This window comes from Papilio polytes, unplaced genomic scaffold (assembly GCF_000836215.1).
Source record: "Papilio polytes unplaced genomic scaffold, Ppol_1.0 DF824382.1, whole genome shotgun sequence".
NCBI classification, from domain to species: domain Eukaryota; kingdom Metazoa; phylum Arthropoda; class Insecta; order Lepidoptera; family Papilionidae; genus Papilio; species Papilio polytes.
In genome coordinates this window covers 294,694-310,873 of record NW_013524822.1, presented here as the reverse complement: position 1 = coordinate 310,873, position 16,180 = coordinate 294,694, and the positions used below count along the sequence as shown (strand labels likewise).

General features: G+C 32.5%; 1 protein-coding gene and 2 long non-coding RNA genes across 4 annotated transcripts in view; 2 read left to right on the top strand and 1 right to left on the bottom strand.

Annotated features, from left to right (window-relative positions):
* The window catches only part of LOC106111651 (uncharacterized protein K03H1.5), a 14,439-nt gene extending 10,003 nt beyond the window's left edge, over nt 1-4,436 (bottom strand). Inside the window, exons 1-3 of one of the 2 annotated variants that reach the window (XM_013293801.1) lie at nt 3,976-4,436; nt 747-985; nt 180-386 (exon numbers count right to left, since the gene is read on the bottom strand). In XM_013293801.1, coding sequence (XP_013149255.1) covers nt 180-386; nt 747-985; nt 3,976-4,309 — 780 coding nt within the window. In that variant the 5' untranslated portion in view covers nt 4,310-4,436. The remainder of the gene's footprint in view (nt 1-179; nt 387-746; nt 986-3,975) is intronic. The other variant, XM_013293793.1, reaches the window with a different exon arrangement.
* Nucleotides 4,437-8,298: 3,862 nt separating this feature from the next.
* Nucleotides 8,299-13,174, top strand: LOC106111537. Its single transcript, XR_001226175.1, has 2 exons — nt 8,299-8,413; nt 12,635-13,174. It is a non-coding gene; the product is annotated as an uncharacterized LOC106111537 (long non-coding RNA).
* A 1,047-nt stretch (nt 13,175-14,221) lies between these two features.
* LOC106111343 lies at nt 14,222-15,453 on the top strand. Its single transcript, XR_001226158.1, has 3 exons — nt 14,222-14,525; nt 14,874-14,945; nt 15,338-15,453. It is a non-coding gene; the product is annotated as an uncharacterized LOC106111343 (long non-coding RNA).
* The last annotated feature ends 727 nt before the right edge of the window (nt 15,454-16,180 follow it).

The window sequence follows — 16,180 nt, the reverse complement described above, 5'->3', positions numbered from 1 at the left end:
CAAAAGTAAGTAGTCAGCTTATGTGTTCTTCTAGACTATCTAGACGTCATATCTATGCACAATTTTCTTTGTAATTCGTTTAGCTGTTTACACTACATATTCTAACAACTATCTCATCTAAACTTTCGCATTTGTAACATTGTTGATTTGTCTTATCATTTAGCAATATCTTGACTAACCTGTAAATCTCTGTCCATCCTAAAGTAAACGCCCGGTCTTCTCTGGTCCGGATCTTCTGGTCTCTGGCTGCCGATACGACATTTGCTGAAGAAGATACCGATGAAAGAAGGGTCGTTGACCGTTGGCCAGTCGCGCACGGGGAATGACAATGGGTACGTATAATGGTCTGGCGGGTCGCTGAAGTATATGTACCCATTCATAGATAACTGTCAATGGATGCGTTTGTTAATTGATTTTTTAATTAATGTTCGTTGTTAAATTTACATTTAGTAATTTATAAACAAAGCTCTCTAAGTCCAAGAGGCTTACGGAGTGTCGGCATTTCTAACCTATTAAAACAGGAGCAGGTTTTTAATTTGCCTGTATTGTTTGGTATGTGTTATATTAATATATTTTACTAGCTGTTGCTCGCGACTTTGTCCGCGTAAAATTAAAAAAAATATAGCCAATGTTAAAATCGGCTCAGTAATTTTTACGTGTATCTAATACATATAGATAGATTAAATGTTTTATAAAAGTCATTAAAATAGTAAATTAAACACAATCAATACAACTTCGTTACTCACCCTTGTATAATTATATCTGAATCCAAAGAAGGGTAGTTGGAAATTAAAATTCTTGTGTATCTGCGGTGTGGACGTGTGTATATCGCGCTGGTAATCACCGATGTTCTCATTGCCACCTTGATCGTAGAACCAATACATGAAGTTGGACCGCACTTGCGCCAACCTCTGTGGTGTGATGACGTAAGGCTGGCCATTATTCTGGTATGTGGTGGATGGTAGCACGCGGCCGTCAATGTGAGCTGAAAATTTGAGGTTATTATTTGAAGTTCATTAAACAATGAAGACCTATCAAGATTTGTTCTAATCACAAGAAGCCAATTAAGTTAGTAAGTTACTCTTTTTTTTAATGATATAAGTTTTTATACTAGATGTCGCTCACGACTTCGTCCGCGTGAAAAAGCGTATGTTACTCACAGATAAATTACCTTCTTAACGGTGATAGAATTTTTAAAATAGGTCTAGTATGTTAGATTTTTAACTATTTTGATGTATTCTGTATTCTTGAAGGTTATCTAGTCTGTGCTACGAATCAGTGCCATTTATCTTTATTTAAAATAACAATATAAACTTTGTAACTGTGAACCAACACATTATTTAAATATTCATAACATGGTTTTAAAATTCTACTTGTTATGTTAATAATCGGACAGTAGTCAGATGTCAAAAATATGGGTGTTGCATTGGCTCGACGACACGAAGGCCATATTGGTAGTGGCGAGCGTGGATACATGGAAAAAAACGGTGTAATTGGTAAGGTTATTCTGTACAAATTGGGAAGAAAATATAAGAGGTAAAGATGATTATATTTTATTAAAGCATAACATGGCTGTGACGCCCATAGTAGTTTTTGAGTTATTTCAATACATACAACAATAAAAAGGTTCCTATCTAACATTTTTCATTTATTCTACACTTATCATGGGCTGTTTTTTAAGACAGAAAAAGACATAGATAGAATCATATTAATTTACAAACATATTTTTTCAACATTAACAAGCTTTCATTCGATACTCCGGGCCTCGATAATGTTATCACTCCTTATCAGTTTTATATCTTGTACAGGTGAAGTATTCTTAGTATAAATGATGTCAGATCGATATACACATTTCTTTGTTATTTACTCCTAATACAATCATAAAATACTTATGAACTACTAGCTTCCGCCCGCGAATTCGTCCGCAAGAAATTAAAAAAAAAAACAAATGTAAGTAGTCTATGTGTTCTCCCAGACTATCCTCTACATCTATACCAAATTTCATCGAGATCCGTTCAGCCGTTTAGGCTACAAACTCTAGCAAACATCCATTCATCTAAACTCTCGTATTTATAATATTACGAGTAGTATGATTGATTTCTACGAGTATATCGTTTTATCGTCTGTATTGATATTCATTACATTATGTTCTGTTATAGCGTAAATGCCTTAGACTACAAGGATTATGAAGAGTTAAGGCATTTTTAGACACGACTTTATTAATGTCTATTACATTTATCACTTAAGAGTGTGGTCGTAAATTCCTAGTTTGTCTATCAATAAAACGACAAAAATTAAATCGTGCGTCATATTTTAGTGAGAATTTGAAGCATTGACCCAAAAAACGTGTTGATACTGCCATGAAATCCAAATTTAACTATTATAAATTCGGGACATACTTGTACCATTTTATCTTCAAAGATATGCCCTTATCTTAACTAATTTGTAACATTAAAGTTTGTTTTAACCTACCGGTAACAAATGTGCGCTCTGTGCGTGCGTATTAAGTGCTAAGTGTACGTTTTTTAATTAATCAGGTTATATAGGTAGGTGAGGCCCTTATCAAGTGCCATTGCTAATATCAGATAATGTACAGTTACCTTATGTATCCCAGATACGAGTATGAATTACATACGGTACAGACTTTAATCAATAATGTTAGACAGAGATAGATAATAAAAAAGTTACTTGAGCAGTTAACAAGAGACAGAAATTGTGGTTAATTTTTAATATCACAATTCACAATATTGTTAATATCACAATTTCTGTCTCTTGTTAACTGCTCGAGGAGTTAGAATTACTAAGCCCAGCTATCTAACATTATTACCTATAACAATATCATCTTGTCCCTCCCCTAATGTTATACTATGTGGGGTCGACACAATAACTTGCTCAATGCGTTTCCCTCATCTAACGATGATTACACATGTTTTTAACCCTTCTCGTCTCAATCAATTCGCTGATCTCTCATCATCAACTTGCCCTTATCCCTTATGAAGGGTCGGCACAGTATGTGCTGCTCATCCATACTATCAGCCGTCATATTTGAATCCACGCCTTTCTTAAGGATATCCTCTTTCACAAAATCCATCCATACTTTCATCGGTCTTCCTCTACCTTTGTAGCCATTCACATTCAATCTTAACACTTTCTCTTTATTCTCTGATCTCTAGTATTTGTAAAACTCTTAAGAGCCTGTCCCACCATTGACTAATAGAGGCTCAGATAGCTTAAAAATGACGTCACTGTCAGATAAGGGAACAAAATCCGATATTCCCATCACATATTTTACACGTTGGATTATTAGCAGACAATTTACAATTCGGTGGGACAGGTCCTTAACTTTTTAAATTAAACCATAAATGTTTTGAATTTGCAGTGTTTTAACTCTGTACACTAGATTAGTAAAAACCCACGCTGACTTAAGATTCAAAAGTTTAATTACTCAATGAGTGTAAGATACGACATAATGAGTACCTATGTTTGCATTTGAGTCATATAAAATGAGTCATAAGTAATTACACACTAGGAATGAATGAAACAGGAAGTGTAAAGATGTATCAAAACCATCATTTCACTTGGAACTTCGTCATAGTAAATCAACGAAAAAATCACTTAAAAAGTAGTTGTACCCGCGGGAGACAATATATGTTACAAGCGATGGTATTCTAACAAAGCATATTACGACCGTTGGTAATTTCTTTAGTTAGAAAAAGTATCAATCTATCAGTACCCACTATCTGAAATACTGGAATAGTATTTAATACTGCTTACTCTATCCGCCATATTGGAATTATTAAAATCAATAGAAGTGCTAATATCGATTTCATTATAAATTCAATTAGATAAAATTTTGCTATAAATATTTTACCTTGATGAACATTACTCGTACTTCTATAGCTATCTCATGAATTATTTAGTACAGAAACTATGCTAAGAAATTGTGTGCGATATCTCATTTTGTTTAAAACTTACCGAATTCGTTGTTCGTTGGCGCAGTCGTGCTCGGCATCAAAATTTGCCTTTCGTTCTGTTCATTATTGGTATCGATAGCGATATCAGTCAAATCGGATACTGCTCCTTCGACAGTATCATCCAACATCTGATACTTTCCATTCCTCACTTGTAAACCTGTATCTGATATAACTTCTACCGGAGCTGTTTCCTTATCTACACTAACTTCAACATTCTCGACCGCTTCTATCTTATTGTCCACATCACTAATTGTTTCTTTTTCTTCAACTAAATCCTGTCCACTAACACTTATAGCTAAAAGAAGAACTAATGTTATTTTGATTTTAACACCCATTGTTCGCACTATCCCGATTTCATCACATTATTTGAGGTCATCAGTTCCTTTTATCTCATTGATTATGGTTTTTAATACGACAGGTGCGTTAGTATTGTGGCCAGCGACTGAGTGGGTACATTGTGTGCCCGTTGATATGATATCATTCTGTAAACACGATAAGATAGTAAATAGGAACGTTAGGTGTGCCAAATTCTTTGTGATCCACGTAGATTTGTTATAAGGGCATGTGTATTGAAACAAAAGTTTCATAATTAAATAAACAACTGACTCTTAGACTGTATTGGGTATTCCGGTATGTTCCTTGGAGATCCCGGAACCTTCGTCATTGTCACTAGAGGATGGCCACCGAGGGGGTTTTAGTAAATCAAATCCTACATAACCCTGCCTTCCCCCTACAAGACAAGGTATCTTTTGAAGAAATCCCCCCCCCCCCGACACCAAAAAAAAATGACGACGAAGTGTTGGGTTTTCACCTTTGATACTAAGTACCAGGATCTCATAGATTAGTAGGATGAAGTAGAACTAGAAACTGTTAATGTTATGCTTCATTTTTTACCTCAGATCAGGCTTATTAGTCATTTACCTTCTTCTTCTTAAGGTGCTTCTCTGATTAACGAAGGTTGGCGGTCAGTTCTCCTAATTTGACTCTATCTCTTGCAAGGCGAATATTTGTAGAAATAATCGACAACTGTCGACATATATCATTGCCAAGGATCCCCTCTTAAAATTAATGTAATTGTTTTAAGTACAAGAAATCATAGGCAAAGGCATTATCTTTGACTATCTGTTGCTCGCGACTTCGCCCGCGTGATATGAAAAAATTATAAATAATATAATCTATATTACTCACTGATAACGTAACTTTCTAATGGTGAAATAATTTTTGAAATCGGTGCAGTAGTTTTTGAGTTATTTCAATACATACAAAAATACAAATCTATCCTCTTTATATTATTAGTATAGATTTAAACGGAATCGAGTTGCAGCAATATTGTTTATCTGATAAATATCCATTTCTTGATACATCGGCTTTATTCATCGAAAACACTTATCAAGTATTTTCAGTATTAGTGATATCTGTTTTTGAATTATATGTTCTATACCAATGTGATTGGGTTTATTTTCTCTTGCTTTACTATAAGTTACGCAAAGTTACTCTAGAAGCGATGACTAAAAATTATGTTATGTTGTTTTTCAGTGAAATAAGGTAGTTCCTGTTAGGAAGTAATTAGTCATATTTCCTATGAAAAGGTTTCTAATTATTTTGAAATACGTAATTTACTTATTTATTTAGTTCTATAAAAGCATTGTTAGTTTGTTAGGACCTTGTATTAATTGAGCTTTGCTAGATATTAGCATGTGGTCAGTTGTTGGCCTCCTTAATATTAGTAAAGCTACCAAATCATATATCTTGAGAATTAATCGGTCAAAGTTTAAATTACACATACGCTTAAGTATTTACTTAGTATTTACAAGTGAACTGTATGAAAATGCGTATCTACATAGAACATTAAATTAAGCGCCTGTAAGTACATTACCGCAATTTTCCTTTAATTCAACATTGCTCCTAAATATCAGGAAAGGCAAACTGAAGTTATTGATTAGGTAACGCCAAAGTTTTTCAGTTCATAAACACTTCGCTAAACTAGTGCATTGTTAACTACTTTCAATACGTACATTGTACTAATATATATAGAGAATAAGAAATAAAGATATATGAAAATTATAAATGCATAAGTTTAGATGGATGGATAGATGTTTGTTACAGTTAGGTTTATATGTAGATGATAGTCGGGAAGAACATATAGGCTACTCACTTTTATTTTTTAATTCCACGCGGACGGAGTCGCGAGCGAAAGTTAGTATGTATATAATTATTTTAACAATACTGTTATACGTAGAAATAGTTTCATACTTACCAATGTAGTATTCAAAAAATCCTAATTTAAATTCACAAAATTAGAAGACATGTTGACCATTTTATATTTATTGAGAGTGTTTTAAAGTTCGAAATAGCACAACTGCGTATTAAACAACGTAATTCAATTAACTTGTTTTGATCATTTCTGTTTACAGTACTTCAGTTATGTATCGACAGTACTTGATAATGGAATGATTTAGTACCAAATACGTAAATCATTTACAATGTTATTAATTGTACTTCGTCCTATCCGATACCATATCTTAAAGGTTATTTTAACGTTACTTAAAGAATAATTAACTAACTATAGGTAATTTGAATTGTTATATCTTACTGCTACACATCATCTTGCCCTTATCCCTTATGGAGGGTCGGCACAGTATGTGCTGCTCTTCCATACATCTCTATCAGCCGTCATATCTGAATTCACACCTTTCTTAAGCATATCTTCTTTCACACAATCCATCCATACTTCTCTTTCTTCCTCTTCCTTTGTAGCCATCCACATTCAATCTCAACACTTTCTGGTTTATGTCCCCATCATTTCGTCGCATAACATGTCCATACCACGCTAACCTTTTGCTTCTCAATTTCTCCACCACTGGCGCTACTTTCAAACTTCCTCTAATGTACACATAGATTCAATAAATAAATATGTTCCTTAGTGTTGATTTAGTGGAAAAAACTAGCACAAAAGGAATGCATTAGTAGTAGATGTTGCCTGCGACATCGTCCGTGCGAATTAAAAAAAAATAGTAAGTTTATACTATGTTCTGACGTCCATCTAAACTAAGCATTTATAATATTAGTAAGAAGTATAAGTCAGTTATTTGACAATACTTCTTGTTTATTTGCTTAAACTAAGTGAAGACAGGTTATATTTTAGTTTATAAATAAATAGTCGCATTAATTTTATGATAATTGTTAACTTTACAAGAGTTAGCGCACATCTTTGACTAAAATATGTCACAACTGTTGTGCGATTGTCGATTGTTTCTGCAATTCAACTGTTTAGTTGCACAACTAAAAATCGAGTCTGCGCAGCTTCATATAAGGTTATAGGAATTAAAGTGGGACTAAACAGTTGTGCGATAGTTTAGTCCAGGTGTATGCATTCTCTAAAGGACATTTTATGGTACGTTTCTTATCATATTTACAGTTGTTTAAGTGCACTTCTGATATAGCAACAAGAGCCACATTGTTTAAAACGAACTGATTTTGCCAATTTTCTTTACAACTGTACACATTTGTGGAATATCAATAACTTACGAGTCCAATGCGTAGTATGTTACACTGATAATGTTTTCTATACACGTAAAACCATCAATGTATGCATTAGTGTGATTTGCAAACGTTTCTTGGAGTGCATCTACCGTGCATGCACATTTAGTTTCATTTAGGTCGTTCGGATACTTATAACGATTTTGATTTTAATATTTCAAAACTCGTTGAAAATGTACATTTGTTTATTAGTGGCTGAACCAGACTTTTGTTATGCCCTTGAAGTATAAAAATTGAGACAGGAATTTATACTGTCATGCGTAGAAAATCTTTAAAGTTTGGTGCAATTGAATTAACCAAGTAACCAATAACATTAACACCAATAAAAGAGGTGTGCCGTTAGTGAAGTGCGTTTTGAACAATCATATAAATATTCGTATTTGTTTATATCAATTGGTAATCTTACTAATGTTATAAATGCGAAAGCTAAGATGGATGGATAGATTTGTTTGAGTTTTTACCTGAATAGCAGTTTAGGATAAAAACAGTACATTCAGCAGAACGTATAGCTATTAAATTTGTCTTAGATATCGTCTGGAGAAAGAAGGACAGACGAAAGTTAGTAGAAGGTAAATAAGTAAGACAAATGTTCAAGTATTAATGATATAATTTTCACAATAATATAGATATAGAAATAGAACCAGAAAGTAAACGTAGTATCATGACAATTAAGAGTAGATTATTTTATAAAGTCAATTTAATTAACATTTTAACAAATTTTATTTGTGTATCCGAACGTAATGTGCAGCGATAAATTTACCACAGTCTGCATACCGAGGTATAAATTGACCATCTGCACTTCTACCCTCCATACGGCGAGACGTGCCTGCATACAATTTATTTCTTTGGAGTATTCTCTTATAAATCATTGAAAATGCCTTGCGGAGGTTGCGGCGATAGTGAGTATAGCTTTCTATTATGTTTATGTTTAATTTTGATAAACAACATACAATAACAGGAGTAAATAACATTTAGAAAAATGTTCTTATTTTCGAAATAAACGGAACTAAAATTCTTAAAAAATATTTAAATTTGTGTTTTACAATTAAAAGCATATGAATATTTCTACTATTTATTATAATTATTTGCTTATTTTAATCTTATCTTAGCATCTCAGAAATGTTATAAATGCGAACGTTTAGATGGATGGATTTTTTTAGAGTTTGTAGCCTAAACGGCTGAACGGATTTCGATAAAATTTGGGATAGTGCGGAAGAACAAAGAACACATAGGTTACCCAATTTCGTTTTTTTTTAATTCCCCGCGGACGGAGTAGCGGGCGAAAGCTTGTTACATATAAATTTATGATTAAACTACAAATTTATTTTTTAGTAAATTAATATATTATTTTGATACGTACTTTTTCATACGTTTCTATTTTTGAAATTTAACATGTACAAATAGATAGATTTACCAGGATTATAACCCAAGGTTAAATGAACTACACAAAAACAATAGCTTCTTACCAGAACTTGATTCCTGATTGTCCTAGTTTTTCATCATCATCTCAAGGTAGGGATCTTATCCTACTCCCGTAGGGTCGGCGCTGGGTTTTCGTCCTCCAAATAACTCTATCGTCCGTCATCTCAGTTATCTCTTAATTTAATTATTAAAAAGTTTATCAAGTTTTTGACTTTTAGAAACTCTGTAAAATTTATAGTTAATACTCGAATTGGTCTGAGAAAAGTATTTATTCTATTACCATTGCTTTGAAGTTAATAGGTGTAATGTTTACGAATTTTATATACTGTTCAAAAATAAGTAATTTAGGTTGCCTTTTATTTTTTTCTCATGCGTTTTACTGTTGCCAGTACAAAACAACCAAAAAGGTTTTCAATGGCGCTGTATGGGTTATCTTTTTGCTCCATTTCTCAACTGCGCAGTAAAATTGTGTCTTGTTTTACCGGCTAACCACTAATTAAGGATTGTGGTTTATTTTTAAACCTGTCTCACCATAACATTAGTTTTTTATTTTTATTAAAATCTCATACCTTTAGTGGTTTATTTTAACTGATGATTATTTAAAATTATCAAGGTTATAGTTTAGTAAATGAATATAAAGAGTTATTAAAATTGGAGTGTCTGATAGAAAAGTTATAGATTTTGCGGAAATATGTAACGTACATATGCTGCTGATAACGAAAATCGCTTTTTTTTGTGTCTGTCTGTCTGCCCGCAAGCCGCATATATACCGGTTAATTGCAAATAAGAGTCGATTTATTTTAGTTTGTTACTTACTTTCGTATTCCAAAAGATTACATTTGTATAACTCATAGAAGCCTATATCATATCTGCGAGTTCTCATTTTCAAAACTTGAACAGAATAAGGTTTCTTGTAGTCTCAACGTGTTTTTTCAATGGAATTTAATAGTACTCTTCATCTTCACTATTTTATATATACTTCTGATGCAATTAATGAATAGTCGTGAGACCTAATTTGTAATTATAAATGCTTGTCTGGAATTTATCGTTGGATAGTTTTTTATAAATTCAGACAGATGGCGTGGCAGGTACGGGAATATAAATTCAAGTTTATGTTGAATATATTGGACTCTGGCCTTGGTATTTATATCCCCTTTTATGGTACAGTTCGATAAAAGTCATTGCTTGTCCTTGATTGTACAGTCGCGTACATTATAAATTACATGCAAAAGTGTTACAATACTAGGAGATTGGATACTCACTTGTACTAATGTAATATTTTAATTTTTTATAACAAGTTTGTTTTTTATAACACTTTTTAAAGATCCTTATTATTATGTTTTCAATCATACATTTACTTTATCTATATGTATACTTCTATACTATTATAATAAAGCGTAAACACACTTTTTTGTTGCCTAAGATGTCAGCATATTTTTGAATAATTCTTTTTCTAATAAAAAGACCTACACTTACGTCACGCTTTAGGCTATATATTTTCACGACATTAAACTTAGGGGGTACATATTTTGGATAAAAACCAAAATGTGGGAAAGAGACCATATGTTGTTGCCAACATCAAGGGAGCAAGATTGCCAACGTTTGTTATGTTGTGTCCTTTTGACATTTGCTATTGATAATTTGATATACGCAAGCATTAAAACAATTTTCATGTTTTCATGCCGGTGAGGTCGCACGTGAACAGCTAGTCTAATATTTCATGAATATAGTTTTGTTTGTTTGTAATCGATTTAACTACTTAAGTGCTAATTGGTAATAATTTTGTTTACATTCATATGTTTAATAACACAGGCTACGGTATGATAGTAGTTAATAATTTTAAAAAATCTCTACCGACAACAATTAATATAAGTTTGAAAGTATCACACGTTTTTAACATGAGTTTATAGTAAATTTATCTCCACATACTGAAGATATATTTATCAGAACGCTAAGAGGCACGAACGGTGTTCAATAAGTACATTACGTGACTTCCGTGTCTATAATTGCTGATTCAACATTGATTGTAAACGCAAAAGTAAATTATAACAACCAATAGTAAAACTAGCAAATAAACACGTGCTGTTTAAATTTCATTTCTAGTATAAAAATATTCAAGTTAGGTACTTACTTAGATATTTTTCTTAATTTATTCCTATAGACAATTTAATCTGTGCAGTTTAAAGTTAGGGTTGAAAATAGCTTAAATTTCAAGTTCTATTTTTCTGACAAATTGTTGAATAACTTTAAGACACGCACTTTCGACTCAGTCCGCGCGGCATAAAAAATCAAAAGCAATTAGCCTATGTGTTCTTCCAGACTATCCTCTACATCTATTCCAAATTTCAACGAGATCCGTTCAGCCGTTTAGGCTACAAACTCTAACGAACATCCATCCAGCTAAACTTTCGCATTTACAATATTAGTATGATTATGATATTTCATTCTCAAGAAACCTAAGGTTTTTCTCGTAAATTTATATATTTTTACTAGTACAAGGTTTAAATTAATTAAGGGATATGATATCTTTTGTTTCGATGCAAACTTGTGTGCACGGTTGTACGTCTTTTGTTTAAAAACAATGCCGTTTCGTGTTTTGGCAACATCCATACAGAAACGAAAACGTTACCGCACGTTGCACGGCTGTCATCTAATTAGCAATAATTCGATTTATTAAGTAGTAGATAAAATATTAGTTTTATTTATATACTGAAATACAAAAGTATCCAATCAAATAAATGTTCAAAACTTCTGTTAACTAACGTAGACAAAATTATTAATTATTAGCTATGTACTAGAAGTGTTTAAAGTTCTAGTTAGAATGAAGCTTTCCAATAGAGAAAGAATTTTTATTAAATTACAGAACCGTTTTTGAATAATCTATTATACGTAATCACATTTCCATCAAAAAAAAGGTAAAATATTGAGGTTTCAAAACCGTACAAAACGTAACACAACTATTGATACGTTCGTAAGTTCGTACGAAAATATTGCTATCTCAGTTATTTCAATGTAAATTAGTGAAATGACAATAGGTTTCTGCAGTTTCAAGTGCATACAACTGCAATTATATATGATATCAAAATAAACATTACGTTTGCTTGCCCATTGTCCTGTCTCGCTTCTAGAATGTTCTTATCTGTTTACAACAATGTTTTACGCCGTAGTCCGTAGTTAACTTTTGTAAACAGACATATCAATAAAATTCTGACATATTTATTACCATTGACAAGGTCTGGATTAATCTTGAGTTGATAACACATTCACTGCCACTTACCCAACTCGTTCATTATCGTAGGAAAAATCATACTGGCATTTAAAGTGTTAAAGCGTCTTTTAAAACGAGAAGGAGAGTAATAGCTTATTTCGTACATGTTAATTAAGTAAGAGAGAATTGTATTTTTGTATGTATTGAAATAACTCAACAACCAATGGGCCGATTCCAAACACACTCTCAACATTAAAAAGCTACATTATCAGTGAGTAACAGGATATGTTTTTTAAAAAAATTAACTTTACTCGGCCGAAATCGTGAACAACAACTAGTCGTAAATAAATCTCAAACCTACCAAAAGTTTATATCTTCTTTTACCCGCCAATGCGTCTATGCGGAATAAAAAAAAAAGCAACCTATTTGTTATAATATTGATCTGTGCGTTTCACCGTAACGTCCATCTTAACTTTTCTTAATGTTACAGACTGCAAATGCACCACTAGCCAGTGCTGCACTACATGCAAGTGCGATGCTTCCTGCTCTTGTAACTGCAAGAGGACCACCAGCGGTGACACTGGCGCTGCAACTACCAAGAAGTAGCTGTCAAGCCTCATTAAATACCCATCATTAAATGTCATTCATCTTACATCGTTCATCATTCAATTTTCCTCGCAGCTTGATATCCGTTCCTCATATTTGGTTCATACCAAATAACTTTATGGAATTTATAAATGTTTTTCGATACATCGTATTTTTATTGTAAAGTACACATATTTGTTATATTCAGAGCATTTCGAATTTAAAATAAACCGAAGTATTGTCTACGATTTTAAAGTACACAATTATGTCAAATGCATTTTTTATTATCATTTGGTTAAACGACTGATTCTGCATTTCGTAATTTATAGAATTTTCATACATATGTTTGCATATGTTCTGTGTTAAGAACAATAAAACCGTAATTTCATTGTGATGTTTATTCTCTTTGTTAACATTTTACACATAAATAAATAATTGTATCCGTTACAGTGTTTGTTTTTAGCATTTCGTTCCGTTATTGTTCAATTCATGCACTAATTTGAAAACAATACAAGTTGTTGCGAAAACTCGTATTGTTTTCAATTAATTGCAAATATACAAGGATTTATAAGAATTGAGAGACGAGAATATTCATTCAAGAATATTACATTTATGCGATTCCCTTCCCCTAATCTTACCCTATCTAGGGCAGGGGTATCGAACCATTGGCACACGACATATTTTGGGAAAGTCGATAATAACAAAACTACGAAAGAATTTTGAAGAGCCAAAACTTTTGGTGAATCATGGAGTTGACGTAATAATCGTAGTCAAAGTTTTTTCAGTCAAATAATACACTTTGATGCATAAATGTTCGCTATTCCTGATCTAAAGGATGTGCTGGCACTGATTGAAACACCCCCTCTAGGTCAGTAAGTTATAGTGAAGGGCGGGATCTCCAAACAAAATGCAATCGTAGCCTCTCATCGCTCAAGACTCGTACATGACCAGTTTTCGTTGTCAAATATCTTTTGGGCTCGAAACCTCGCATATCTCTTGTATGAATCTTATAAGTGTAGCGGGGCGTAAATTGATGCGGGGGAGATTACGTGTATTGCTTCTCGCTGATGACCTTGAGCCGGCAAGATATTTGAACAGAACTATACTTAGTATGTATAGAATTATAATTCAAGAATGTTATAATTTGTTTACGTCTGTTGCATGTGAACAATTAGACAGGTGCATTTATTGCAAACATTTTTACGGAATTAATCATCGTTTTGCGTAACAATAACAAAAGGATGCATTTTGTGAAATATTGTCGACGAATTCTTGAATCTTTTTGTAATTTTGTCGACCAAATGCAACAGTCAACGCCAAAATGACGAAAATCACACAAACCTGCCTATTTGAAAGAGATCAGTATAAAAACTCACGAGCTGTTGCTCGCGACTTCGTCCACGTCGTATAAAATAGTAGTAAAAAAACGGTGAAGGAATTTTTAAAATCGACCCTGTAGTTTTTGAGCTAATTCAATATATACAAAAATACAAATCTCTCCTCTTTATAATATCAGTATAGATATATCTATATCATAAACAACCAGTTACACATGAATGAATATTTGACATTGAATTTAAAAACAAAAAAGTGCATTCATTTAAATTAACCAATGGAACAAGTTACAAGAACAAACATCTTAACGTAACGCCCTTGAAGATTCTTTCTTACGCTAGTTTTAGAAGATATATATCTACAATTGGTGACAATTCGTGTCAGACAATCATCAGCCGCTGTCTTGTGTTTATTTGAGAGAAATTTCTAGAAAATGCCAGCACCTTGTGAACCTTGTAAAGGTAAGACGTTTTGTTCCACTCTATTATAAAGTTTATTATTTGTAATCTGTAGTGTAAAACATTAATATAATTGTAACAACGTTAACTTTGATACTCAGACTAACCCCTGCACGAATGGCGCGCTCTAATACGTCAAAGTGACATTGACAGCAGTTATAGGGATGGGACGTAAGCCAACAGTCTAGTGTTGCGCTAATCCAGCGCAGTGCTGATTTTCTTCTTAACAATAGTGAACTATTTTCATATGATTTAGATTATGAAATTGTTACACAATATTTATGAATACAAAATTTCTAAGGTTTTTTTCAGTGTATTATTACTATTTCATTACCAATTTAATAATTTTAGATACGTGCAATGATGAAGCTTGCAACGACGACTGCAATTGTGAAACGAATTGTGATGATTGTTCTACAAAAGGTAATATTCAAAATTTAATAATATTCGCTTGCGTGAAATTAAAAAAAATAAAAAAGATACCCTATGTTACTCAGTGATATAGCTTTTTAATGGTGCAAGAATTTTTGAAATCGTTCCTGTAGTTTTTGAGTTATTTCAATGCATACAAAAATCCAAAAATACAAATCTTTCCTCTTTATAATATTAGTATAGATATAGACATAGTCTGTGATCAAACTTAAAGGTGGAGATACATCATTAATTATGACTTTCCCTCATCAGATTTCCTGATAAAGTTCACATGTTTAAATGTTGTAACCGGATTTAACCCTAGTCTATCACTAATGTTATAAATGTGAAGGTTTAGATGGACATTGTTTGTAAGACTAATCTAAACAAAAATTGTGTTTCAGGAAAATGCTGTTAAAATTGTACCTATGCTGAGATGCTTGGACTATGCTGTATAACTATATAAATATGAATTAATAAATTATTTTGTTTCTGAACAATAAATAAGTGCTTAAATGTATATATTTTTTACTTATGGTATTGAAAGTCTATTTTTTCGATAACAAAAATCAACATAAACCAACTAAACACAAATATTTTTATCATCACTACCTAACTATAGTATGTCCCCACTGAGGGGCTCAGCGCGAACCCTAAGTTAGGATGACAAGGCCATAGTCAACGCTGGCCCAGTGGGTTGGTTGATTTTACACATATCTTTGAATTTCTTCGTTGATATGTGCAGGCATCACAATATTTTCCTTCACCGTAAGAACCTTGTGTTAATTATGTACGTATGAAATTTTAAAATTGATGCAAGTCGAGTACTGAAACCCCTGAGCCAACGAAGCTCATCATCATTTTTATTAGTTATGTTATATTATAATATTAACATTCCTTTAACTGTGGGCTTTCACTGTGTAAAATCTGTGTATCACTTATATGAAAGCATCCTTGTCCTTCTCTATGATAAAACTGAGATAACAATAGTCTTAACAAATACTCTGAAGAATTTTTCTGAAGAATCCTAACAGCTAAGTAATTAATTGGTTAAAGAAATAAGCTAACTGTACACACCGCAATTAAGAATTAGAATTGCGAAATATAAAGTTCGTCTGTGCAATTAAAACTGAGCGCCTATAGCCCTAGTGACATTTCGTTTACTCGTAGATCGTCAGTTAGTTCTACATTTTGCCGAAACATGTCAATTTTAACTTTGTTATTCGGCTGTAGAGTTAACTATGCAG